The 27611-nt window shown below is 35.0% G+C and overlaps 1 protein-coding gene across 18 annotated transcripts in view; it reads left to right on the top strand.

Annotated features, from left to right (window-relative positions):
* The window catches only part of MBNL1 (muscleblind like splicing regulator 1), a 206906-nt gene that overhangs the window by 84038 nt on the left and 95257 nt on the right, over nucleotides 1-27611 (top strand). The window contains exons 1-2 of one of the 18 annotated variants that reach the window (XM_037008228.2): nucleotides 4361-4485; nucleotides 7341-7897. The exons of 15 other annotated variants lie outside the window; for them this stretch is intronic. Coding sequence is in view for 1 of the 3 variants with exons in the window: in XM_073232200.1 (XP_073088301.1) it covers nucleotides 4480-4485 (6 nt within the window). In the remaining 2 variants the exon portion in view is untranslated. Of the gene's footprint in view, nucleotides 1-4360; nucleotides 4486-7340; nucleotides 7898-27611 lie in introns of those variants that run through there. 2 more of the 18 variants (XM_073232201.1, XM_073232200.1) reach the window with 2 other exon arrangements.

The following is a 27611-nucleotide window of genomic DNA, read 5'->3' as shown; positions in this document are numbered from 1 at the left end:
CGGTTGAATCCCATTAATCCCTAGTTTCTAACCAAGGTATTAGAAGCTTGCATGAAACAGATTTTGCTGCACACATTTTCCAGTCTCTCTGAGTGTTCTTATCTGTCAAATAGGATTAATAACATACCTGCCTCAAAGTTGTGTAATGAGGATTAACTGAAGTAGGAGGCACAGACATATACCTGACATGGAGGTGGCGTTTTGTCCTTTTAATTAATGGTCTTGAAACCAGATATGGAGCACAGACTTATATGATGCATTTCTAACTTATTAGGTGCACTAACTGACTTAAAGATGAACAGTTACAAAGGAAGATCTTATTGATACTCTGATAATTCAAAGTGTCATTTGATAGGTTACATATGTATCCATACTTGACAAACATAAAACTGTTACTTCTCTTGACCATCACTTAGTAATGCCAATAAATGATCCATTACATGAAATATATTAAAGTACATATCTCTAGAGTTTATATAAGTATGACAACAGGGCAAATCAGTCCAGACTTCTATCAGGAAAAAGTATGCTATTATTATTAAATGCAGGAAGTGGCTTATGTATACTGAAATAAAGATATCAAAGTAGTCAAGTTTAGGGATGTAAGACTTCGATTATTTTATGCAACTATATGAAATATATGCAATCAGATTAAGAATTTCCTGTTGATTTTATGATAAATTGCAATACTTTCATGGCTTATGTGCACATAACTTGCTGAGATAAATTCTAACTACATCACCGGTTTATAGGAACACCAAATACTTCTAAAAAAATTACCTCCCTCTCTCCTCTCTCCTGTTCTCTACATTTACACAAAGACACTCTTTCCCTAAGCGTGCGCACAAATATGTCCACACAGACACACATGTATGCACCCCCACCCCCACACACCCAGGCATAACTGCATAGGAAATATTTATTTTTCCAAAATACAGAAAACAAACGTTATCTCAAGACACTGAAAGTTCTTCCTTTTCCTGGTTTAGAAACACTAAGTCATACTGAATTGCTCGTAGATTTTCTTTAGCCAACATTTAGGTTTATTTAAAGCATAAAGTTGTGAGGACAAAATGACTCAGAAATTTGCAATGCACAATTAAGAGCTTTTCACTTTTAGGTCACCAGTTTATATTTGTCTGACTGAGTATTAGTTAAGGATTGCTTGTAGTTGATGCATTGTGTAGTTTCCAGAAGAAGCTGGAGAGCTCACTGCAGCCTTAGCTGTTTTGACCTAAGCACAGCCTAGGGTTAATGCTTTTTAATATATTTCTTTCCACTTAAAGCCAAGTTCAAGGAATTAAATAAAAGAGAGTAGAGCTAGTAAGAGTTGATGAGTAACATACTGTTAATTTATTCATCTACAAACATAACTTCTACTGACTGATATCTTTCTGAAAGTAAAGTCTGCTAAAATGATCAGAAACTTGTGTTCTGTGTTAATTGCACTGTTATTAATTATCACCAAGAAAAAAGAATTGTGGCTACAGTCAATAAGCTAATCAATCAGGAAAAAAATGTATATCCAAAAATATTTTTTTGGGTGACTGCATAAATGAGTCATGATCTTTTTTGTCTGTCACTTAATAGTGCCAAGGTCATAAAATTCATTTGTTTTAATCTGTCTTATGTAACAGCCAAAGAGATTACTTTGTTTTTCTCACCCAAAATGAATTGGAATGTGTTTCTTAGAATTTCTGAATAAGTTTTGTGTTATCAGTGTTACATTGAAGACAGATAAATTCAAATCTTGTCAGCTAAAGAGCAAATCAAGCTTATGCAGGTATAATATCTAATACTCAAGGAATTCCTCAGAGAAGATAGTTGTATAGAAAGTGGATAAGAATTGTCATCATCGTTCTATAGCAACTTTGATTTAAAAATAATTGAGAGTAAATAGACTCTAATGAATCATCTCAAGCTATGTCACATGGCACCTAAGTCTCTTCATGCTAAATGCCACCAAATGGCTGAATTTCTTACAGCATGTGGCTAAATTCTGACAGAGGGTAGATGCCTTCACCAGAACTGTATTTTCTCTCTGAAGTTTTCATGGTTTCTTGTGCTAATTTATATTAAGGCCAAAAAAGCTGAAGTTAGCCAAAATTAATCCAGAGAGGCTTGCTGCCAAAAGAAAGAGATACATTGGTTTCAGGATTCTTCATTCTTTTCTCAGCCTTATATTGGGATTTTATTTCGTTTGAATTGAGTTGTCTGAGATTTCAGAGGGCTTCATATCCTCAAGAGCGAATTCAAGGAAGGTCATTTCAGCTGCTGAATATTCAAGGAAGTATCTTGATCCGAGGTTGGTTCAGCCCATATCTCAAGGGATGATCCTTGGATTTCTGAAGCTTTCTCTTAAGTTCACAATTTTTGTCTTGGCCCTGCACGTAATTTATTTGCCAGGGATAGGAATAAAATATGACTGCCAGCAATATAATCCCCCAAAACAGAATGACTGTCACTGTGCTGGTGATAATGTTACTGGCTTGTTAGTGCCTCTGCAGATATTATACATTGAAAAAAAATATGAAAACTGAATTTGTCCTTGCCTTGGTAAAAATCTCAGCATCACATAAAACATTGGTTAGTTCCTTAAGTTAGTAAACATCATTAAGACAAATGTATATAGGATAATATGTGTACTTTATACATACTAAATTTTGAAGAGACAGGGATAGCAAATCCCCCTCCCACCAAGGTTCTGGCCAGACCTGACATTTCTTATTCCCTTTCTTACGAGTCTTTAACAAGCAATCAGCTTTCAAGGGGCAATGGAGGGTAGGTGTAGATGTGAAACCACAGCTTCTAGAGTTGCGTTCCCTGGATCCAAAGTTCCCATTTACCACTTAGTACTTTGGAAACTTACTGAATATACTTCCGATTACTCAGATATACCCCACTAAATGGGAGCATATCTACTTCATTGGGTTGTTGTGAATCTCAAATAACTTAATACATGTAAAGGACTTAAGGGATTTCAGTGTTCACAATAAGTATGCACACGTATTACTATTATTAAATATTAATTTTATATAAACTTTCTCTAATGTCTGACTTAGTAAAGGTAAACTTGAAATACATAAATGAAAAACAAAACTAACGTTGCAGTTTTAGGGAAATGTTTAAGAGCTCCATTTCTGGACCTGTACAGCCTGGGCTCTAATCATTTGTGATCTCTGTGACCTTAAATATGTGATGTAGGCTGACTGAACCTCAGTTTCCTCAGTGGCAAAACAGGGCAGTAATAATATTTGATCCGTAGTTGCTGTTAAGATTAAGCAGGTAACATGCAAAGCACTGAGAACAGTGCTTGGCACCATATGAATATTCAATATGCGTTAGGTATATTGTTTTTGTTATTTTGATGATGAAGTGAACCTGTGAGTTATTAATACATGAGAAACTTTATACTCACAGTCTGTATATGAAGGGTTTCAATTTTGCTAATGAGAATTGTTACTCTCTACTGTACAGAGAGCACTTGCCTTGGTGTGTATGTAATTCTTAGCTAATAAGTAAATGACATTTACTTCCTAGGAAAATAATATGTTTTTCACTTATCCTTTGTTGAACTATTTAAATTGAAAAAATCTCTAGATATCTTTTATATCTATAGAACTTTAGCTCTAGATAATCAGTTAAGGGAAGTAAATGCTTTTCTAAAATGTTACCTGTGTAACTCCTTTGTACCAGCTATATTCTAGCTACTCATTAAGTTGAACACCACTGGAAAGAAAAGCAACTCGTCAGTAACATGAAAATGTGAATAAAATACAGAAGCAAAGAAGTCATTGCTCCTTCTGTAAAACAGAGATCCTAAGACCTTGTTATTTCTCCATCTGTTAGAGGAGTGTTGTAAAGATTATGAAAACATCAGCATTTGCAAGAAGTAATTCTGTGCCAGGAAAGCAGATAGAATATTAGGAAATAAGTGACAAAAATTGCACGATGGCATTTATTTTATATGGTAACATCCTTTCTTTCATTAACAGGAAATTTTAGGGCAATCTATTCTTATTAGTGAAAGGGTGAATGAAAACTGAAAATCAAGGCTTCTTTATAATAACATAAACCTTTAAGAACATGTTTTCCATGTAGAAACTTAGTATTTCTTAGTAACAGTATATTCATCACCTGTTTGGGGAGCAGATTTTTAAGCATGATCACAGGGACACCTGTTTTGACACTGTGGGAAGGCGCAAACGTGCGGGCAGACTGTGTGGGCGCAGGGAAACCAGAACGCTTGGCTGGCGCCCTGCAGGGAGCGGGGCTGAACGTCCGCTCCAGCTTCTGCCGCTGCCGCTAGTGCTGCTGGGAAGGAAGGTGGCCGATCGAGCGTGTCTGTTTCTCCCGGTGCTGCAGCGGCCACTCAGGAGGTGTTGTGTAAGGGGAACCTTCCGGATCCTTTTCATGGCACCATGGCGAGAAGAAGCCGTATCTTATCTATTGAAGATAAAGCATGGAGTTGGCTAATGGATGCTGGTGAGTGAATAAGGCAAATGGGGAGCCAGTTTGCTCAGATACTGTTGTGGTGGGCCTGTTCTCTCAGGGCCTGAGATGGCGTCTATGGGAAAAAGGCCTCTGATAGTCTGAATATCAAGAGGCCGCTTCAGGAAGGAACATGAGTGACCTGAGCGGTTATCTGTATGTGCTTCATAAGTAAAGCTCGTATTTATTCCCAGCTTTACTACTTGGAGATACTAATCTTGAAGTTTGTTAGATACCATAGTATATGGAGCACAGTTTCCCAGTTCTCAGTCATTGTTTAATCTTTACCCTTGTTTTTCACAGTGATTAAAAAATAATGACTTTCTCATTCATGAAAAAAATTATGGCTCCTTTCAATTCTAAATGGTCACCTCCTTTTTCACAGCAGTAGAGTATAAGATTTTAATTTACAAAATTATTTTATATGCATAATTCTTACCAGGAATATTATTTTCAATTCAAGATAATTATGTAAACAAATTAGTAAGATATTGGTTATATTAGATAGTTGCACAAGATGGATGATGTTAGCAGTAAAGAAACTTCATTGCTAATGTATTTATCCACTGATACAAGGTAGTTTCCTTTATCAGTAAAGTGAATAATTTGAATAAACTCTCTCAATCTTTCTCACTCTAAAAATTTCTTTCCCCAAAGCAGAAGCCAGTTTTGACAAAGCCCGATATGGGATTTGAAATACATGTATATGTCTTCTACCTTGTGATTTATAACAGACATAAATATGTGTCAATTAATAACTTGTTTCTTTCATCAAAAGATTAGAATACAGAAATATTAAGTTTTCCATAAAGATGTAGACCATATTTTCCTAGAAAAATTAATCCATGATTACTGGGTGTTCCATAAAAGGTAGATGGTTCCATTTAGGAATTGCAGTAGCATAATTAAAGTCGCAAGAAATCATGCATGCTGACACCTTGTTAACTTCTCTAGCTTTTAAGAAATGCATATGACCAAAACCCCCTTCTCACCTTGCTCACACTCACATGCCTTTGTTTTGTTTTGTTTTGCTTGTTTATTTTTTATTGAAGTATAGTTTATATACAATATTATATTTGTTTCAACTATACAACACAGTGGTTCAACGGTTGCACATTATTAAATCCTCACCCCCACGAGTGCAGTTACTGTATGTAACATGCTTTCTGAGGGTGCCTTTTCCCATGTGGCACCCCATTCAGCCAATAAATACTTACTGAGCACCTACTGTGCTGCAAGGCTGATAACTAGGTTCAGGGATACAATTGTGAGCACATATGTCAAAAATTTCTCCCGTTGTGATGCTTAACAACAGAGAAACACTGGTTTACAAGAGTTGATATTATTTCAGTAAGATACTTTAGTACGTGTAACGTTTACTTTTAAAAGCCAGTAGTGATTTTTCTTATTTCCACTGAAAATAATCCTGATAATCATATAATCTGAAGATCTTTATGAATGAATATACTCTACCATTTCACACTGATAACATTTATTCACTTCTACATTATTTGTTTTGGTTTTTGTTGTTTAGATTGTTGAGACTGATTTTCATGAGTGGGATTGAGGACACAGGTCAGAAAAACAAACTTTTTTATATTTCATTTAAAGTTCAGGCTGTTATGTTAAAAAAAAAGTCAGCTTCCATTTGTCTTCTACTGTAGTGGCTCACTCAGTCTTTCCTTATCAAAACCTATCATGTTGACATGATTATGTTAAAAAAATAACTTTTAGCTCAAACCAATATCTAAACACAAACATTGTTTATAAAATGAAAATATTTTTAAAGGGAAATTCAGATTCCTTTTCTTCTTCCATTATCAATTCTCAATTTTAAAATGCTGCCTAGACATTACTTAACACATATACCTATATATATTATATAACATAACCATATATATATTACATTTATATATGAACCATTATTTACATATGTGTGTGTGATTACCCGAAGTCACGAATTATACACACACAACTGCTAGCAAGCAGTAGAATTTATTCTCATTTAATTCTAAAACAAGTATAAAATACTATGCATGGTTAATTTACTTCTAGTCTTGAAAAACAGATCCTAAATGAACTTGATCAGTCTTACTTTGATACATATCAGGGATTATTAAAGTTCTGTCAGACTTTATATTTAGTCTCTGACTTGATTTTATCCAGTTCATAAAAGCAAAATTATCTTAGGGTCTATCTTTTGCAACTGTTTAATATTTAATGTTCAGTGGTCTCCTTAACAAGAGTTTCTGAGAGCTTGTAAGCAGTTGAAGAACTGTGAATAATGATTAACAAGCTATAAGCATCTCCATGGAAAATTTAACACGGCGAAGCCAGATTCAGGAGAATCTAGTGAGTTTATCTGACAATGCACTAAAGACTACTAAATTAATTCAATTTTCCTTTCTTCCTCCTCTTTCCTTTTTTTCCTTTTCTTTCTTCCCTGTTCTCATTCTGAATATTTCTTTTCCACTTGCTGCTTTTTCTTCATATTCTCTTGCTTCATTGAATTCCTTCAGTCTCCCTCATCTGATCATAATAGAAGGTGATGTATTTGGTCAAACCTGTTGACTTAATTTAAAAAGCAATTTTAATTATTTCTCAATTTAAAAATAGCTCCATTTAACCTTTTTTCTGTTTTTTCATTTCCTCCAATAACAGACAACTTTGTCTTTTAATCCCTGTTGCCTTGTAGATCAGCACCCTATGAATTTTAGTATTTGTAAATTTCCTTATCTTAATATAAATGTTACAATGAAAGGGTTCAGGGATTTTATGTCACTTAATAGATTTTTAACCTCAAGTACAGTAGGCATACTATAATATGTCTTCCTTACTTCTCTTTCTAGAACTAGAGCTCCATATCCCCCCTCAACTGTGGTTTTGGCTTTCTTATGGGATGCTAGAATGGCCTATCTCCATGTATTTTGTTGCACTTTGCCATTGCTTCTTGTGTTCTGTTGGGGAATTTCGGTGATTCTTTTCAAGCGCTACCTGAGCTCTGTGCTAGTTGTACCCATTCCCCCAGGGTCTTGTGCTATGTGGTCATGTCTCCACTTCCTTGGCCCTGTCCATTGGCAAAGCCTTGGGTTCCCTGATGGCTGCCTCTAAACCCTTGTGAGGGTGGGAATATTCCTCCCCCTGCTGCTACAATTGAGCCCCGTGCTGGGTACCATGTTGCCTTCTACACCTGCTTTCAGTTGTTAAGGCTTCCCAAGCTTTGGCTGTGGCTCAGTGATCCTGCTGTCAAAACCCTGAAGCTTTCCTAGCCTCAACACTCAGTGGTAGCAGCAGGTGTTGGGATTTCTCCAAGCCCCTAAGACACTGGGAGCAAGAGAATGGCCGTTTGACATAGACCTCAGGACTTTTCAAAGCGCCAAGAAACCTCTCCAGAAGATATGTAAAGGTAAGATTCCAATTTCTCTAGGAAGCTGTTCTAGAAGCAGAAAAGACCTACAGCTATGGATTTAATGTAGCCTAAATAGCTAAAGAGTATCCTTGGGGAATTCTGTTAGATGATAGAAACAAAATATGGGTCTTAGATGGGGGAACTGCTTACTAAAAATACTACTTTTAAGAATTTGGTGTGATAATCACATTTCTATTTATAGTAAACTTGGCACATTGAATAGATTTTGAGAAATATTTTCTTCATTCTTTGAATTGGAATCTGTGGAGCACTTTTTTTCTCCACAATTTGCATTGTGTATCTAATAAAAGAAACCTTGTTGAGAATTGAAAGTTAAAAATAAAATAGAAATTATTTATTTTTCCAAACGCCTGTATTTTATTTACCCTTCTGCTAATGTTTAAAAACAGAAACAGTAAGTGAATAGATCTCCAAATCTTTAAACTCAAATTCCTAAATCCATAATTAATTCAAGAGGAATAGGAAGAACAGCTCAGATTGTGGTAGTGCTAGGATACATTATTGTCCTTTGTGAGAAATTACTGCTTAGCATTCTAAGTGGAGCAGACTCTTTTCTTTCAAGGCTTTATTTTTAGTTTTTAAAAAGGGAATTTTTGCCTTGGCCCTATTTTTTTTTGGAAATAAAACCTCTCAGTATGGGTGTGAATAACCTGGATGAAGGATGTATGTGGGGTGTTTGTGTATGTGTGTGAGGGGTTGGGGAGAGAAGTCAGCATCTTGGAATGAACACCACAAATCAGCTCTTCAACATTATAGCTTTTGTGGCAGCTGTTTATTTATAACCCTTTATTCCTTAACCTGCCTCCATTTGTAAGCATTAATCTGTGAAGTGCTATTAAGATACCCTTCTAATATGAGATTTTTGATGCCTTCTATTAATTCATGACTTCTTTTTTTCCCCCTTTGTTTTCTTTTCATATGGATTTAATCTGTTAATTGATTCCCTTATAGTTAGAATCAAGGCTATTAGCTTACTGTTACACTGAAACTTTTTTCATTTCAATAACCAAAAATGTAAGTGAGGTTTTAAAAGTGAGAAAGAAGGATGTTTACTAATAGCTGCACAAAATTAAGTATAAGGTTGATCCTTTAATAGTTCTTTAATGCTTTGATTTGTAACATTTATAATGAGTTTACAGTTTTATAAAATGTATGGCACAGTCTCAAACTACGAGTTGGCATTATCCTCAGGTTGGTCTATTGAGTGCATTTCCCTCTTTTTTATTTAGAATTCTTACAGTCCCCTGGAACAAGAAACTACCTATCTAATCTATCTGTACACACACACAGGTGTGTGTGTGTATGTGTGTGTGTGTATAAATTTTAAGTGATTTAACCAAATATTAAGATAGACTGAGAGAACTTATTAGGGACATTTATAAAATTACTTTAAAACTCTGAAATTACTTAAAAATCTTTTTAATAGAACATAGTGAATTATTGGTAGTCTTGTATTTAATGTTTTATGGACAAAGTCACTTCACATATGCAGGACACAATACAGTAATAGAGTAAGTATAGTGGTTACTTTTTTAAAGTGTGGAAAAGGTACATTGTATCAATGAGTAGCCATGCCATAAAGATCTCAGCAACTAACTGAATAGAAAATTTATTGAGAAGTAATAGAATGACCCTTTTACAAATAAGGAAACAGAGGACAGATAATTCAAAATTTCATAAGCTTAGGGCCATGACCAGAGTGCAAATCACTGAATTCTAATCCATTGCACTTCCTACTATGCAGTGCTGTTTATTGAAATTGCAATACATTTGAGGGGCCATCTTGCCAATGCTTGCAGAGCAATGAGTGGATACTAGGAATTAAAGAGACTTTTTTCTACAGGTGTGTCTGAGCATGGCTGAGAATCATGGGCTTACTTCTGCAGGATAGCTGACTGAGGCCTTTAGAATTTCTGTGTATTTCTGCCCTGTTTAGGGTGACTTACATTGTTTTGGGATTTGGAAAAGTACAGTATAAGAGTCAATAAAATATTTCTGTTTGAAGAGAGTATAGAACTTCTGACATGCCATTTATTCAGTTTATGACCCTGTAAACTTGGCAATTTTCTGAAAATTTAAATTCCTAAAGTTGAAAAGATTAGACCTATGTGCAAATATAGGCAGTTCCTTTTCTGTTTCTAAGTATTTTTAACTGACTTCTAGTGTTTCCAGAATTGAAAAACTCTTCAGCTCATATCTTTAAATGTGTCTGTTTATTTCTGATAGCAAAAAAATGGAAAGAATGCACATATTTTGTGCTACAGTAATTATATTTATGTGAAATGATTTGATATATTTATTAAAGGCTTTCTGATTGCTTGATAGAATTATTACTTAAAATTCAAAATTCACCCTGACTTTATGGGATACCTGCCATTACTTAATAGGGCCATGCCCATGCTCCTTTAATGTGATTCTTTGAGAGAGAAAATTGTAATCTTATTCTCTTACATGATGTCCAAGATGGACTGAAGACCCAAGGTGGACCTATGAGAAAAAGTGTGCAACTAAGAATGTAAACTTTGAATTCTCTTTTTAGAAAGTCCAGGTTAAGAAATTGTTGAAATATGTTTGGTATAGTAATTATAACACTTATTTCAGAAAAAATACAAAGTAGTTATTCACTGGAAGCCTTTGAAGTCTTAGGCTAGTTCTTGAAATAAAGTCTCAGTTGTAATGTTCCATGAACATTTGTGCCATCATTCAACCCATAAGATGCATACCTCTCCATTTGCACTCTTTCCTGTTTCCTGTCTGTTCCTTGTCCCGTCTTGGAGAGTATGAGAGCTGTCCAGACTCGTGGGCTGAGCAGAATATTTACAATAGATAATTGAGAAATGTCAAGTGTTAAGCCTTTTATGATATGTTTCCTTTATTGTAGCAAATAAAAGTTCTCAGCCTTGTTAGACATTCCATATAGGATACAAATAAAAGAACAATTTGCATTTGGTCTAGGGATGAGCCCAGATACTGACATTATTTATGCTTAGGAGAGTTTTACACTTCAAAAATGAAATATTCCAAAAATAAAATATTCTACAGGAATATTTTGAGTCATTATTGCATATAATGAATCATTATTCATTTTGTTGTGTGGAAATAAAGGCTTCCTGAACCAGAATTATTCAAAATTAAAATCTCTTTGCTTTTTATTATCTGCTCCTTTATTACCATTACAATAATTATCTCATTTATTCTTAACGAAAACACCTTGAGGTATGTATTGTTATTATTTTACTTTTGTTGAATGAGGAGACTGAGGCCAAGAGTAGTTAAATAACCTGTGCCCAAGGTATCACAGCTGGACACGGGAATTCAAACCTGGGGTGTACAGCTCCCGTGTCCCTCCTCAGAGGACCTTACTAATTGTAACCCTTGGTGATGAGTGCTAGTTTCCCAGCTCAGTCCTAGACTTTCTCATGGCATAGTGCCAACAAGGTTCTCTCTAACCGACCTCCCACCTCAGTCTGGGCTACAGTTTACTCACTGGCTCCTTGACCTTGGAAGGGGTACTTACTATTGTCTGTCATTCATGGTCCCACCCACTCCAAAATATGATTAATATTATCTCCTTGTCAAAGGTTTTTGTGAAGATTTAATTTAACTTAATGAGACAGTGGATGCCGAGCACTTAGCACAGTGGCTAGCATATAGAAAATATAACCGATCAGTTGTTAATGTTATTATGTAATTTTTCCAAGGTCACCCAACTAGAAAGTGATTCAGTCAGAATTCAGACCCAAGACTGTCTGACTGGAAAACTAAATGAGAACACATACAAACACGCACTTTCTCCACAAGCACCAGCGATGACAACAGGAACCAGAGAGTCAAAGCTCCTCCTGCCACTGAGCTGTGATATGGCCTCTTATACTTACCGATTCCTTTTATGATGAATAATCACTGTGTCATGTGTGCTGATGGGGAGAGTAACATAGTGTAGTGGTTTAGGGAAAACTCTGGAAGTAAGGCTTCCAAGGATTGGAATTCCAGTCTCATTGCTTACCAATTCTGTGCTATTAGGCAAGTTATGTAACCTCCCTTGTTTCTTTATCTATGAAGCTAATAATAGTACCTATTATATTGGGTTATTGTGGTCAGTAATAAACTAAAGAGCTCCTCCAGTAAATGACTTTTATTAATAATTGATAGGTTCACAGAATGAAATGCATGGTTCATGAAAATCAGGAACCCATGGAGTTTGGGAGATGGATAGGGTCTTTAGAGATGGATAGGTGGATATGGTGAATAATGGTCTCCCATTCTCCCAAGAACCTATATGCTTTCCCCGTCGAGGCTATTTTACCTTGGTGGAGGCCAGTGGAGAAAGGAGGAAACAGACATCAAAGATGGGACTTGACCCAGGTATGAGTGTTTGTACCATCGGGAAGGTGGGTGAACTTCTATCAGTCTGGGCAGATATCAGGATTGGCCTCAGGGTCACAGGATGGTGGGGATAATCCTGGTTAAGCAAATGGTAGACTTAGCATTCTTGTGTTGTCTTTTGAAGCAGAACCCAAACCAGCAGCTGAGGCTCAAGTCATGGAGACAGTGAGTTAACTGGCCTCAGCTGAGTATCAGGGGTTAGCCTTGAATGCTAGTCAGAGCAGGGACTTCTTGAATCCTTGCTGCTTAGATGTCTGCCATTATTACTGGATTTTCAATTCATTGAGATCAGGGATGTTTATTTTATTTATTTGCAATGTCTCTCACAGGGTCTGGAAAATGGTGGACACTCAGTGCATGCTTGATATTAAATTAAACAGTATAAATTCCAAAAATGGAACAGAAGAACTCATTTAAGGATATCATGACCACCAAAGGGATTGGAAAGCGAGGCTGCAGTTCAGAAAGCATGAGATTCCTGGAGCTCCCTCAGGGACAGAAGGAAGGGTTAAGGCAGATCCTAAGGGTGGGCGAGGGAGCCAAATATACATAGAATCTTTATGATGTCTTGTTTAGGGACCTGGCAGAATTGAAACTGTCAATGTAGCTTGACTAATGAATGTAGAAATTGTTTATAAAATTTCTCAAACAGAGAACATATTTAAAGAATCAAAAGCTATTGGAATCCATTTACATTAATCTTGCACGCAGTTGAAAGTGATGTTGCTGGCATTAAAACTCAATTTTGGTGCCAGAGACTTGAGAAAAAATGTAGCTGTAAATATGTCATTGATGTATATATATACCCTTCTATAAAGAAGTTATCAAAATATGGTATTAAATACATAATATTATAAAACTGATTTGTAATACATGAACATAAAATAAAGATTTTACACAGGTGATGTGGTAAGTCAGAGTATAATTCCAAAAGCTGAAATATTTATGGGGGATGATTGGTAAAACTTTTGAGTTTTTTTTTTTTAATTATAAATTTTACTTCTCTTTTGATGTGTATTCCCTGAAATAGTAAGAAGAAAGCATCTTTTGATCAAAGTCTGTATTAAAAACATAAAGCATACTAAAAAAAGAACAAAGAAAATTTACTATGCTTAGCATTAAACCTAACGGTTTATGTTGATACTTAGGTTGCCATCAAGGTGTTTTTAGGTAATCAAAACAGATATTCCAATAACTTGCCATGCTATATTTAAGCCAGACACATTAGCTCCTTGTATTCAAACCCAGGATATTGTGTGCTGGCACCTGAAGGACAGTTGTTTAGGAAACTTCAGCTGAGAGTTAAAATCACACCAAATGTTTCTATGAACATTTGTGTCTCCTTAATTTGAAAAAGACCATATGTTGCTGTAGTGCTTCTATAATATTATGATAGTGTGGAATTTTCCAGAATATCCCCAGAACAGACTCTTGTCAAATGCTAAGTTGTTAAACATTTTTTAAAATTTTACTTTGAAAAACACATTAATATGAAGGTGCACAAAACATTGAATGCAAAAATGGAAAAATTATCAGTATTATTAAATTATAATTGAATCCAAAAATGGGAAAATTAATACATGTATCTAATTATGTATAAAGTAAGGCCCTTTTGTGCTTTTATTTCCAGTGTGTCAGTGAACTTACCCTCCTTTTCTTTCTCTTGCTGTCCCCTCTAAATACTCTCTCCCTCTGTACACACAAACATTCATAGAGATGGAAGTACTCACACACACACACATACACACACTTTTGTTTTTACCATAAAAGATTTTTACTAGAACAGAAATTGCATGATATTAGCTCTTTACAATCCTCTTTAATAGTTAACTTTTATGGCTGGGCATCTCTGAATTATATATGGATCTAGCATACCATTTCTGTGTGGAAATACCTTACTAGTGTTTTTTTTGTTTTCTTATTTCCTAATGCCTGCTTTTAGTTTATTTTAGCAATTCATTATACAATTTTTAATTAGGTACTAAGTTTGAGATATCATTGAAACACTGTGTATTAACCAGTTAAGCCTATAAAATCCTTTATACATGAAATAACTTGGATACCTGAGTACTTTTTTATCTCCTCCCAGCCTTTTCCCCACATGTATTATTGGCACCTTAATCTGTTCTGTTTCACCCTTTTAAAAACTAAGAGGCAATTGTACAAATAAAATCAGTAGGATCTCTCCCTGAAGAGAGTTTTTTTTGGAAATAAAAATGTCAGTGCTAAGAAAAGAAATGTTATAAGTGAAATGAACAATGTTTGGTAATTGTCACCACTTTTGACTTCCTCTCTGGAAATGCCTCACATCCCAATTATTGCAGTAGTTGAGGTGACATTCTGTCTTAGGTCCCACATTAAAATTCCTAAACAAAATCACTTTAAGAAAATAAGTAGTCTATATTTATTATATTTTCAAAGTCTAGGATTGAGGATCAAGCTTATACTTTGTTTTATGTAATTACAATTTGGAACTGTGCTGACATATTTGCAAACATTTACTAACTCTCATAGAATAAAGGAGTGGAGTACCTAACTGTACTATATTAAAATTTCTGCATGGAAAAGGACCCCTTTAAGGACATCTCAACTGAGAGGAAAGTTTGATTTTAGGTTCATTATAGAGCCAAAATTATTTAGTGTGTTGAAAAGTAACAGATTGAAAAATAAAGTTAATTATTTAAAAAATAGTAGTGGAATTGGTACTTTATTTTTAATAACAGAGCCTCAGATTGAGTTAAAATTGTCCTTTAATTATAGTTATAATTTCCTATTTCAAAGATATTTTAAAACTAGATCCTTTTTTTAGCTGGCAAGTAGTCCATTTTCTACCTGTAACTCAATTATACCAGTTCTTATGGAATCAGGTCAGTTCCTACTTGAGATTGATAATTTTTTTGTCATTTTTGATGGAGGTCAGCAGGTTTATAATAAGACAAAAAACATTTAAGAACACTGTAAACAAAGCAGTGGACTTTGACTCGGTTATTTAATTTCTTGTGATAGGTCCCTATTTAATCACCATGTTACTTTGTGTGTCTGCCCTTGGAAGCATACCCGCCATTCTATCTTCCGGGAACTGAATAAAATCTAACAGAGATAATGTACTGCACAGCACCTTGTGTAAATTCTACTTTATCTTGTTTGTGGAGTAATTCATTTATCTGAAAAGCAATATAAATGCAAGTTTAAAAGTATACCATGAAAAGTCAATCTTTTCCTGAGTCCTGTCTGATATTGATACACATATATATTGCTCTCATGAATAGTAAAATTGAAAGTATAATTACTGCTTTTATAATATAATTGGCGGTATAAATTTTGATCTATTTAGAAGAGTGGCATGGGTGGAAAAGAGTCCAAACTCTTCTTTTCCTTTAAGATAAATCATAATTTGTAAAAGTCAAGATTGTATTTAAAAGATTGTTGAGGCTGATTTCTGTTGCCCAAAAGAATTTTACAAGAGAGAAAGTGAATATTACGGGAAGAAAGATGGTACAGAAAACAAGTTTCTTCCCTTAAAAAGAAAATGCACTTTAACAAATACTAGAGAACATAAAATTTGCTGCATCAGCAAAGCATATTATTTCCTCAAACAGCTGGGTAAGCCAATTTGTACTTATTGAATAAATGAGTGTATTAGTGAAAATCAGAGTGAGTGAGTGGATGAATGAATGGATAAGCTTAGTGGTAACTCATTCTTCTTCATGTCTGTTATTTTTAGGAAATAGTACTTATTTCAAAGTACTACAAATAATTCATCAAAAGAAATTGGGTGAAATTTTCATCTTCTCTTGTGATAATAGCCAGTTGTTAAAGTAGGCTGAGAACCTTTTAGGTTATAAGATATTGTTTATGTAGGTTTAATTACCTACTTTCATAGAGCGTTTGGGAATCAGTAGATGAGAAACCACAAATTATAAGCAAAAGGGCAGTTACTACTGTTCTAAAAATAAACATTGGTCCTTGTAATCACATCCTAAATAAAATAAATAGAAATGGATTCAGAAAATTACAGTTGTTTATAAGAATTTAGTGTTTTCTATCCCAGTTTTCATTTGGGTAATTGTTACTAAAGGAATAGCAAGCACACTACATATTTTTACACAGTTAGCTGTCTTTGCTGTAGAAAAGAAGAGCACTGGGTATGACACTGTCATGGCAGGTTTTTAACTGCTGGAGAAAAAGTTTTCAGGAAACAGGTTAGGTATCAGAATGAAATTAAGGCTTATTGGAAGTCTTGGGACATTGTGGAGAGCATAATAAACCTTCCTATAGGCTGGGAATGGAAAGATTGCAGAAATAAACTGGGTTGGGAATTTGAAGAGAAAGGAAAAGCTTTTGCTGACAGAAGCAAGCTCACTTGATCCTAAGTACTGGCTATCGTGCCCTCTCATGGGGCTCATTCCCCAGGAATGTGTCCCTTGTGCTAAATAGAGGACTTATGTAAACACACTGTAGACATTTGAAAATACTCGAATAACAATTCTTCAGGGCTTACTATGTAATTATTTCTAGCTGTTGCATTTATTTATCTTGGTACCAACTTCTTGAGCTCGTTTTTGACTTGTGTTACAGTGGCTTGTTTCATAGTTTGAAAAAGTACATAAATAACATTTAGAAAAAATGCAAACATTTGTGGCTTTATTCAAAATAATTATTTCTTACTATTTTATAAATGAATTGCTGAATGTATCATTATACCTATGACATGTTAAAAAATTTGAAAACAAGAAGAACGGTAGCTTGGACTTCAGAATGAACTGCTTACCAGAACACTAGGTTTTAATTTTATCTGAGCTTTACTGCAGAAAGTTTTTACTATCTCTACAAAGCATAGAGGAAATCACCGAAGTATAAAAGCTGAATATCATTTCTGACTAATCTATTAGTCATCCTAATAATAGGAAATCATTTAGTTTCTATTTTTCATAGTAGTCCATCTTGAAAAATAAAATTACATAGCCCACTCAGATATTTCAAGAAAATTGATACTATGCTTTGAAAAAAATTAGTACTTAAAAGTTATGCACAGTAAATGTTTCCAATTGCATCACTGTTTGATCACTCCTTTCTCAATTTATAGCTAAGAAAGTTAGCTGCAAATGACCTTGAGGTTTGTAGTTTGGATAATTAAGGGTAAGATGTTTTCATTTGCCAAGATGAGAAATACAGCTGTTAGACCTGATGTGTTCTCTTTTTTCCTAGGGACAATAAGCAGGTAACAGGTAACTGATTTGGTTAGGGATGGCTGAATTTACAGGAAATGCATCTGGAAGTTATTCACATAGAACTTTTAGTGCTGTTAATGGGATAATGCTGTGTTATATTCAGAGAAAGAATGTACAGTAAGAAGAAGGAATATAAAGACAAATCTTAGTGCATCTCTGTAATCAGCAGGCAGAAAGGAGAAAAATCAAAGTGGCAGAGAACAAAGCAGATTAATACATAGTAGGCAAAGGAGAATGGTGCATTATCAAGCACGGCAAAATAGAAGAGGAAGTAGTTAATGGTTCCAGGGGCCACAGAGAGGATAAGATGTGAGGAAAGGACTCTGACTCTGGCAGTTAAAAGGACACCAGTAACCTTTGAGAAAGCAATTTGAGTAGAATTGGGAAGGAGGAGGTAGAATCCTCATTGCAAACCAGATTCCAAGAAGATGAGTCAGTAGTAGTTGCAAGATATGTATGAGAACTCAGCAAGTTTAGACAACTCAAAAAGAAATTCAGCAATAAAAAGAGAAATGGGTGTCAGCTGGAATTCAGCAAAGAAAAGATTGTTGTAGAAGAGTGTAGGTATTCCTTCAGTGGAAGCATGTTTTTTTTCCATAAAACAAAGTACAGGGTCAGCGGAGAGGAAAAGAATGAGGATTCATTAAAGTAGGAATAATAGAAGATACTCTATACCAGGGATGCTGAGAAAGGGTAAAAAAAAGGTTGGTAGAGAGTTTGACCTTGCAAAGAGGGTAACTAAACTTCCTGGGAGTCAGACTGAAGGAGGTTACTCTCCCTGACATCACCTCTGTACCTTCAGTTCCATCTTTGTTGTCTGGGTGGCTCACTGCCTTGTGTTCCCACTCCTTTGTTATTACTTTTTAAATCCTTTAGCTTAACTTTTCTTGGTTTACAGCCTCACCCCTTCACTAGAAATTTTGTGAGGGTGGGGAAAATGTGTTACCCATGCATATATATTACTTACTGAGCTGCCTTTTCATGTGATCCCCTAATGTATTTTAGTAACCCCCAAAACCCATGCTATTAGGAGAGGTTTTGCAGCTCAGCCTGTAGTACAAGGCTGAAGGCTAATTAACTACCTGTGTGAACCTGAAAAGCTTTTTAAAAACAAATGTTCAATTTCAAATGAATGAGCAGGTTATTGTATCAGACTTTTTTTTTTTTTGGTTAAAAAATTTACAACATATCAAAACATAACTTAGAGCTCAGAAGTGGATACTCTCAAAACCAGATACAATATTTAACCATAATTCAAATAATTATAAGGCAAAAATTTGCCAAACAAGTAGTTGCTAAATGCTGTGGTTTATACCACTGTTTGTATCAACCAAATAAGATTAGTTTATGTCCTTAACTTTTGTCTGATCCACACTCTAGGCACAAATTCCTTGATTAGAATAGTTGAATTATGTTTTCTGATTCTTTCCTGGCAAAAATAATTCTAAGCAAAAGTGAAAAATGAAAGGTTCCATTTAGAAACATATAGTAAATATGTGTCTATTTTTTATAGTATGTTACTATTTACTTTATGGTTGCTACTAATCCACATTTTTTTACCTTTTACATAAATAATCCATGATCCTTTTTTTTTTAAAGTAGAGCTCCTTAGACCCAGAAAGATTATGAACTGGCTACCATTTTCATGGTTTTAGACCCTCTATTATACTAAAAGTGAAATCTCTTATTGTTAAAATTCCTAAATTATGTAAAGCTATAAAGCTTGTAAAGTAGTCTCTTGATTTTATTCCTCCTGGAAATAGTTTGTTTTATTTCTCTTTAAAATAAATAGAGATATAAAAATTGAAAAGTGAGACAATATATCCAAATGAATAAATATGGCCCATGGCAACTTTCATTTATTCATTTTTTTCTTGATTTCATTATTCTCCAAAATGATTTAAAACCATGACTGTTCCTGACTATTGGACAGGTGTACATACACCTTAATATTCTACTGGGAGTGCCCAGGAAAGCATGAGAAGGTCCTTTAATTGCACTGAAATTTTATATTGAAGCATGAGCTTGCCTTGGCCTATATAGGGCACCTCAAACCACTCTTCAGTCTAGACTCTCCTCTCCAGCCTCCTGGAGTTTTTTACACTGATCTCACTGTCTCCACTCATGCCTTCTTGTCATTCTCTCTCCTCAGAAAAACCTTCCCATGTTTTCTTAATTAACAACTACCCATCTGTCTTCTGGACTCAATACCAGCAGCAGTTCCTCTGGGGAGCCTCCCTTAGTCTTTTCATTCCCCAGGCTGGGCTGTGGGAGATAGCCCCGTAGCTCCCCACACTGGTTCCTGTTGTACTGTTTACTGATTTGGGTCCTCTGCCATGCAGCCAGGACGGTGATCCTCAGCTCTGGATGGGGCCTGGTTAGCACCATTGTATAAGTGCTCAGTGCCACTTAAGTAATTGCATGCAAGAATAACTGTTTTGTTTTGGACATTAAGCTAGGTTTTTTCCTGTTTGTTAGGAAAGTGCATGGATTATTGGATTGTGTTGTATGTCATTAAATAGATTAGTTTTAAGTCTAGTTTGTAATGAATAGTTTACAAAAATATAGAAATAGCCCTTGAAGTAAATAACTCTACCCTTTTTTTAAAATAAATGCTTATACAGATTTAAAACATGTCTGATATGTATGTATATTATCTTTATTTTGAGTGTCTCAGGTTAGTCTGTGGCTAACAAAAAAATCTCAATTTCAGTGGCTTATCCCAGCAAAGATTTATTGCTGGACGAAGGTGTCGTGCTTCGTCCAGAAATTTAGGGCTCTAAGTTGGCTACATTTTTCTTCAACATATGACTTCTGAGGAAGCTGAAGCTTGACAGAGAGATCAGGGAAGGACATTGGCTTCTCAGCATCTCTTCTCAGAAGTTAAACCACTGTTTAACCAGAAGTTAAACCAGAGACTCAGGGTCTCTGGGCTGGAATTAGTTACATGGCACCAACGGAGGCGGGAAAGGTAGCCTCTCTAGGTTCCTGCACAGAGAAAACGGTGCATAGAAACTGACCAAGCCTCTGTAGTTTCCTTTGTCTTTTTTTTTTTTTTTCCTATTCTTAATGGGCATGATGGGATGAGTGGATGGGGAAGAGTAAACCCCCCCCACCTCCCGTGTGAATTCAAATGTAAAATATAACTACCACAGCTATTTACTGGATCCTTGTTGTAGTGTATTATGTTCCTGAAGAAGAGTCTATCCCAAGAGATCCTAATCTTTATAGCTTATGGTCCATTTGGGAATCTGATAGAAGTTAGAAAATAGAGTGCCCATCAGCACTTACCCCTAAAATCTGGCAGGCAATTCAGGGATTTATGAATATCTCTACAGCTTACCTGTCCTAGCCTTCTCACAGGTAAGAGTACCTAGCCTATGCTACATAGGTGAAGTACGGGAGAGGATGAGAAAGCAGTAGAAGCATAAATTTTACCTGCCTTCAAGTACCCACAGGGAACCTTTTAAAACTGAATATTTTTCCCTCAGTTTGAATGGAAGAGGTAATTTCGTTGCTTCCTAAACATAGATTCATACAAGGAGAAAGATAGAGACAACAGACAAAATTGTTGATAAAGGCATAATTGGGAGTCAGGCCCGCTGATTGACAAATGTACAATAGCTTTTATTCATGGTCTCTCTCATCAGTCTGTACTATAAGGTTTAAATGATGAATGGATTAAGTTTTCATTTTTTAAATGACTGCATTGCAGAGAAGTCATGGCTTTGCTAAGAAAATATATATCTGAGCTTGAGGACCATATAGATTAATGAAAGGACTTGAAGATAATTCCATAGCTTAGTTCTATACTCAAGGTGAGTTCATTGTTTAAAATTATAACAGATCTCTTAAACTGGTATTTTTATATTCTCAATTACTTCACTCTGATTTTATATTTTGTACCATATGAAAAATAAATGTCTACCCCTAAGCCATTCATTTATACAGTGAAACAGGGCATATGTATACTGTGTAAGAGAAGTTAGTATCAAGTTGACATGTATTTAATTATGGTTTTGGAATTATTTATTTTTAGAAATAAATACTTATTATTTATGCCTATTTTACAGATGAAGAGAATGAAAATCATGGTGTTTAAATGATTTTCCCCAAATCTTTGCTCTGGTATAGAAAGTTTTATCTGTCATTTCAGCAATTTTCCCAGTAGATTTTAATTATTTCATCAAAAGTCTGCTCTTCTCACCAGACTTGGGACATATTAAAAAGCATACATTCTATATTATTGGTCATATTTCACCAGAGCCTGGCACACACTTGGATGCTAAATGTATGTTTGAGTGAACAAATGAGTAAATAATTATTTATAAAAAGGAATGGCAATCCTTGGCTAAGGGTCTGAGCATCAAAATAGCATCGTCATCTGTATCTGGGACCTCAGACCAGGTTTCCTTGGTTCAGATACGAGCTCAACCTTATACTTCATCAGAGAACTTGGCAATAACCTTACCTGTCTTTTAGTGTTGACATGAGGATTAAATGAGTTGGTATGTGGAAGTGCTTGGAGCAGTGCCTGTGTCCAGTTTAATTTTGATTTACAAGTTTAAACCCCAAGAAGCATGTGATTAGGACATGAATATTTAGATTTTTGGCTAAAATAAGAATCAGAATGAATATAATTTGACTTTGAATAAAAGGAAACAATACTTTAAACTGGTTTATTACTATGTATGTGCTAGTCTTGGAAATTGAGACTAAATTAACATTTTAGTTAAAGCATAAAATATATAAGTGTAATTTATTTTTAAGATATCATGAGGCTTAAAACACTTAACTTTTATAAGAATTAACCTTTTTTTTCCAGATTTTATTTTCTTTCTATGTCAAATGAGCATTCAGCATTTACATACGAAAATGCAGTCAGTTAGTGAGAAGAGGATGTAATACTGCTAGGCTAACGATGGTCCAAACTTAGACTGATATACTGGATAAAAGTATTCATCTTTTGTTCTCTTAAAGAATATATATTTTAAAACCAATTTAATTTAAGGATCATCCACTAAATGTGACTTTGTTTCCAAGAATTATTTAATCTGCTTCCAGCCAATTTTATTATTCTAATAGATTTAATCCAAAGTACAGAGTGGAGAAGCAGCACCAGATAATTTATTTTTGCCGTTTGTTGGCTTGAGTCATTCCAGAATATTAGAGGGTCATCATAGAGCTTGTTGGCTTAGCATAGTACCTGTTGCCCGACTGAATTGAGAAATAAAAACAGGAGTGGTTATTAATGTCCTGCAGCCTTCCAAAGCACAAAGAAGAGAAGAGGCTGTTTTTTTTCTGGTTTGTTTTTTGTTTTCAATATATACAAAATTGCTTTTGGCCTCAATTTCATGACACTGTTTCTCATGGGAAGGAGCAAGAATTCCAGAGTGGTGTTAAGTGGAAAGACTTTTTGCTTTCATTTGACTCATGTACCTTGTCGTCTAGTATAACAGAACAGCATGGGTTGGTGATAATCATGAGGCAAGCATCAGTTTTCACAGTTTTATGAAACTGCTTTCTGATTCATTAAAGTATGTGCTAAGAAAGACAAAATCTCCCTGACTTATGTTTTATTATGCTCAGATGCAATTTTTATAGTCTCAAACTAAAATAAACATATATCCCAGCACACTTTCTTTATATACACACTGCCCAAAGAATTTATTACTCTGCTCATCTGAGATTGATTTAACTTAGCGTCCTTCTCACTGTTGTTGGCCACCAACAGCACTAAACTGTTGTGAGTTTAAGTTTTTTGTCCCTTTATAAAATATCTTGACCACTATCTGCTCTTTAAAAGAAACAGCTCAGTCCTAGAATGTGCATAGAGACGAGGAAGCTTCTTAGTAATCCAGGTTTGCCTGACAGAGGACATCATTAAAATGTGTTCTGGTTTTAGATACCCCTCCACTTTTTTCTATATAATTCTTGAGTGTCATAAGTTCTCCTTTCCATGATACCTGGCCTAGGAGAAGTGGAGACCTCTAACAGGGCATATGTCTTAAAGTGCATGCTACCTGAACAACTGAAATTAATTATGTGGAATAAAATAATGTTGCTTTGCCTTCAGAACACTCACTTTATTATAGAACTGATTTTCTTTTTAGTTTTTAAAATTATAAAAATTCCATTATTTTTGTTCTCTGTCCTGAAGAAGGTGTGTATATGTATGTATGTGTGTACATGTGATGCTCTTACAGTTATCGAAATGTATTTTAATATAAAATCATACATTTTCCCTGTGATATTGCTATGTTTATAACCCCAACTTCAGTTAAGTCCTAGGTAGGGAGACAGCCAAGAAATACAAAGACCTTCTATCCCCATATTCACCATTTACTATTGATGTGACTTTTGGCCTTCACTTCCCACATTTCTAAGCAGAGATGACGCAGTCCTGGATTACAAAGGATGCCTTGTCTATCTCTCCAAGCTGCTAGGCGAATGTGATCGTAGAGAGTCCAGGACAGTATTTAGCCTATAGAGGCCCTCAGGAATGGTAGCTGTGATTAGTGATATTATCTACTATCCTGAAAAAAGACATAAGAAAGGAGGCCAGTCACTTTTCAGAAGCCCTGATTGTGGTCCAGGCCAGGCATTTCTCATCTCAAAGCTGATTTCCTTGTCTGTAAAATAAAGTAGTGGCATCTGCCTTGACGACTTAAAATGATTATTGTGCGGATTATAGAAAATCATGATGTATTATATAAACATAAACAGTGGTAGTTCTCACATACTGTCTTCGGTACTAGTTCCTATCCCTGAGATGGAGTTTTGTAGGAGCAGGGAGTCACCCAGAGGGTGTACATGGGAGGAATGCTTAAAGACTACTTCAAGTAATGTGATAATTAGGGTTTTGAGAGTGTGTGTGGTAGGTTTTTTTGGTGGGGGTGAGTGTGGAATAGGAGAAAGGATGTGTAGAAAACAGTATCAGAGAAGTTAAGTCTCAAATTGTTTCCTTCATTTTTCCACCTTATTCTTGCTTTTTTCTGTTACAGCTCCCATAGGGTACTGATTACAGACTGATCTATGAATGAGTGACATTACTGACTAGGGAAATTTAAGCTTCAGTAAGATAACATAAAATGATCAAGGAAATAAGATGCAGTGAATTCCAAATAAGGTTGGCCCTGTGTCCTGCATTTTCAGCATTTTAGGATATAGTAGTAGCAGAGGAATGAAGAAAACTCATGTTGAAAATAGAAATATGGGAATTCTTAGGGTTTAGGGAACAAGAAACACTTGAGAAGTAAAAAATGAAAAAGTATGTATGTAAATTAAGGAATGAGTGTTTTTGTAAGTTGTGTTTAAGGAAAAAACTATTTGTTAGCTTTAGAACATTAAATTTCACGTGCCACATCAGTGAGAATGTCTTATGGCATCCCATGAAAAGTCAAAATGTACACAAAGGAAGAATTATTTAACTTAAAAGTGAAATTGTGATTCATGGAGCTTTAAAGTCAATCACAAGTTTATTCAGTACCTATAAATATATCATTATCTTTGACTATTGATGTATTTTCTTAAAGATACCTTTCATTTATTCACACAGATGTGTTGATGAAGATAGTAAGTGTAATAATGTCTAATTGCTGGCTTCTTAAGAATTATGTAAACCTGATTTATGGGGGCAAAAGACATGATTAAATAGGAGAAAAGTAGAATTGAAAGTTAACCTTTTGGGGTTCAAGTGATTTGTTAGAAGAATAAAGGACAGAAAAGAAGGCAAGAGCTATTTGGGGGAAAAAAACTTAATCATTTTTAACTATCCAAGGTCATTGAGTCTTCTTAAAAATCTTAACTTTGCTCTTAGGAATAAAGAGAATAAGATATCTAAGTGATGGCATTCTTTTTTGTTTTATTTTCCTTTTTCTTTTTATTCATCCATATAGAGCATATTTGCTTTTATTCTGATTGTGGATTACATAAGAAGGTACTAGGTTAGCTGTCCTTTTCATCAAAGGAGTTGGGTCATCCATATCAGTTAGCATCTGAATTATAAAAGGTATCTATCATCTGATTTTTAAACTAATGCACCAGATATGTTATAGAAAAATATTAATTGCTTAAAAGTACATTAACAGATATATTGTATTTGTTATTCCCTTTGAAGGGAAAATAATTTTAACTCTTTCAAAAGAGTATACAAGTACATTTAGTACCTAATGAAAAAGACTAATTGTTTCCCTGGAGATTAAAACCTTATATTCCCAGATTAGCACAATTTAATCTTGTCCACCTGTTGTTCTTTCATTTAATGTCAACTACATATATAAACAAGAAATGATTTTTGCTTCCTTCTTAGTTGATATTAGCAGTAACTGTATACATTTGGACTTAGTAACTCAGGCAGGACAAATAGCATCCCAAGTTTCAAATCATTTGATTTATGAAAGGAATCCAAGCTTGCCAGCAGATTGTTGAGCTAAGTTTCAAAAATTTTCTGCAGGTCCCATGTAATGTTTATTTAAAATATTATTCATTCAATTTTTCAGTTGTTATTTATCATATGATGGTTGATTTCTGACCGTCTAGGTGGAATGGATCTAATGGTATGCTGGTAAATGTTGAACAGCCTGCTACCTGAGGGGAAAAAAAGAACCACCTTGATTTGTCATGTTTGATGATTTCTGTGCTAGAAATACTAACACCATGACTGATTTAGGTTACCACTATGAGGTCATTGAATTGAGAAGAGATACAATCAGCTAATGCCAACAGTGCAAGCAGGCTCCAGTATACCCCTAGAGGGATTAGCATTACCCAGTCACCAAACCTCTGTGCCAGGATTTGCAGGAGGAATAAAGGATGGGTTCTAGTTATCTACTGGTCGTAATTAATGTGATTGCTACATGTGAGCACCAGTTATGTGCTCCAGAAGGCTCCTTCTATTCAAATAGCAAATTCCTCTGATTCACAGTGAATTAAACTAGGAGAAAGGTTTTAGACATTAAGTAGAACATCCTTGTTTTACAGTTTCATTTGCAGTCAGACCAGACTCACACCATAAAACTCGAAGCAGAATAATACACAGAGCACATTCCCAAGAGAGACTTAGAAAATTGTAATCTTACTGCCTCTTGAAAACATTGGCCTTTTTGTCATTGTTCAGCTTCTCCCAGGATACCTGCTTGTCAGGTTTTCAGTGGCGTCTTTTGGCTTTGTCATGGCAACCAAATACACTGGCCAAGGCACTCATGATTTCCAAATGTTTCGTTATCTCTAGTTTCTGATGTGCTTGTTATTTTTTTTAGTATCTTCACTCTAACACTTCTACAATAGATCCTTGGCCTGTGCTTATAATCTGATTACTATTATATTACTCCTCCTCTCCTCCAAATTACCTTTCACATTTTTTGAAGTAAAGTCAGCACTTCTCTTATACCATAACATTAAAAACAAACAAAAAAGCCCTATACCCATATCCCAGACCCCTGTGGTTAAGATTAGTGATAGCTGAAATTGGACACTCACCCAGTAATTATCTATGGAAATATTAATACAAATTTTTACTTTTTTTAATTGATAGAATCCAATAGAAACAAACTTCCCTGCTTTTGCTATTTAGGTCATTCACTTATCCTAGAATCTCCTCCCTTTCCTTTTCCCTGTCTATCCTCCAAGATTCATCTCAGGAATCACCTTTCCTGTGAAGTCTTTTCTGATTAGCCTCCTCTGCTTTCAGATCTCATTAGGGGCTCCTTTGTTGTTCTTCCCCTTGGGGGTCCCATATAAATCTGTTAACTCTTCTATAAGTACCTCTGCATTTACTGTCATTGCTGGTATTTTCTTCCCAAAATTTTATTTTGAAAAACTTTAAAGCCAACAATGATTGCAATACTGGTGTCATAAATACCCATACACCAGTCAAGTAGATTTGTCAAGTTGGTATATGTATTCACATGCTTTTTTTAAGTTGCACATATCTACTCCTTTCATTACTCAGCTCTTACTGAGACACTCCTGTCCTTGAATTAATTATACTCAGTAATTTTTGAAGATTTATTTATTGATTTGTTCATCAACTATTTATTAAACAGCTATCATGTAACAGACTGAAGCTGAAC

Source organism: Manis javanica, chromosome 3 (assembly GCF_040802235.1).
Source record: "Manis javanica isolate MJ-LG chromosome 3, MJ_LKY, whole genome shotgun sequence".
NCBI lineage: Eukaryota > Metazoa > Chordata > Mammalia > Pholidota > Manidae > Manis > Manis javanica.
Note: the sequence above shows the minus strand (reverse complement) of the source record. Positions and strands in the feature narration are given on the sequence as shown.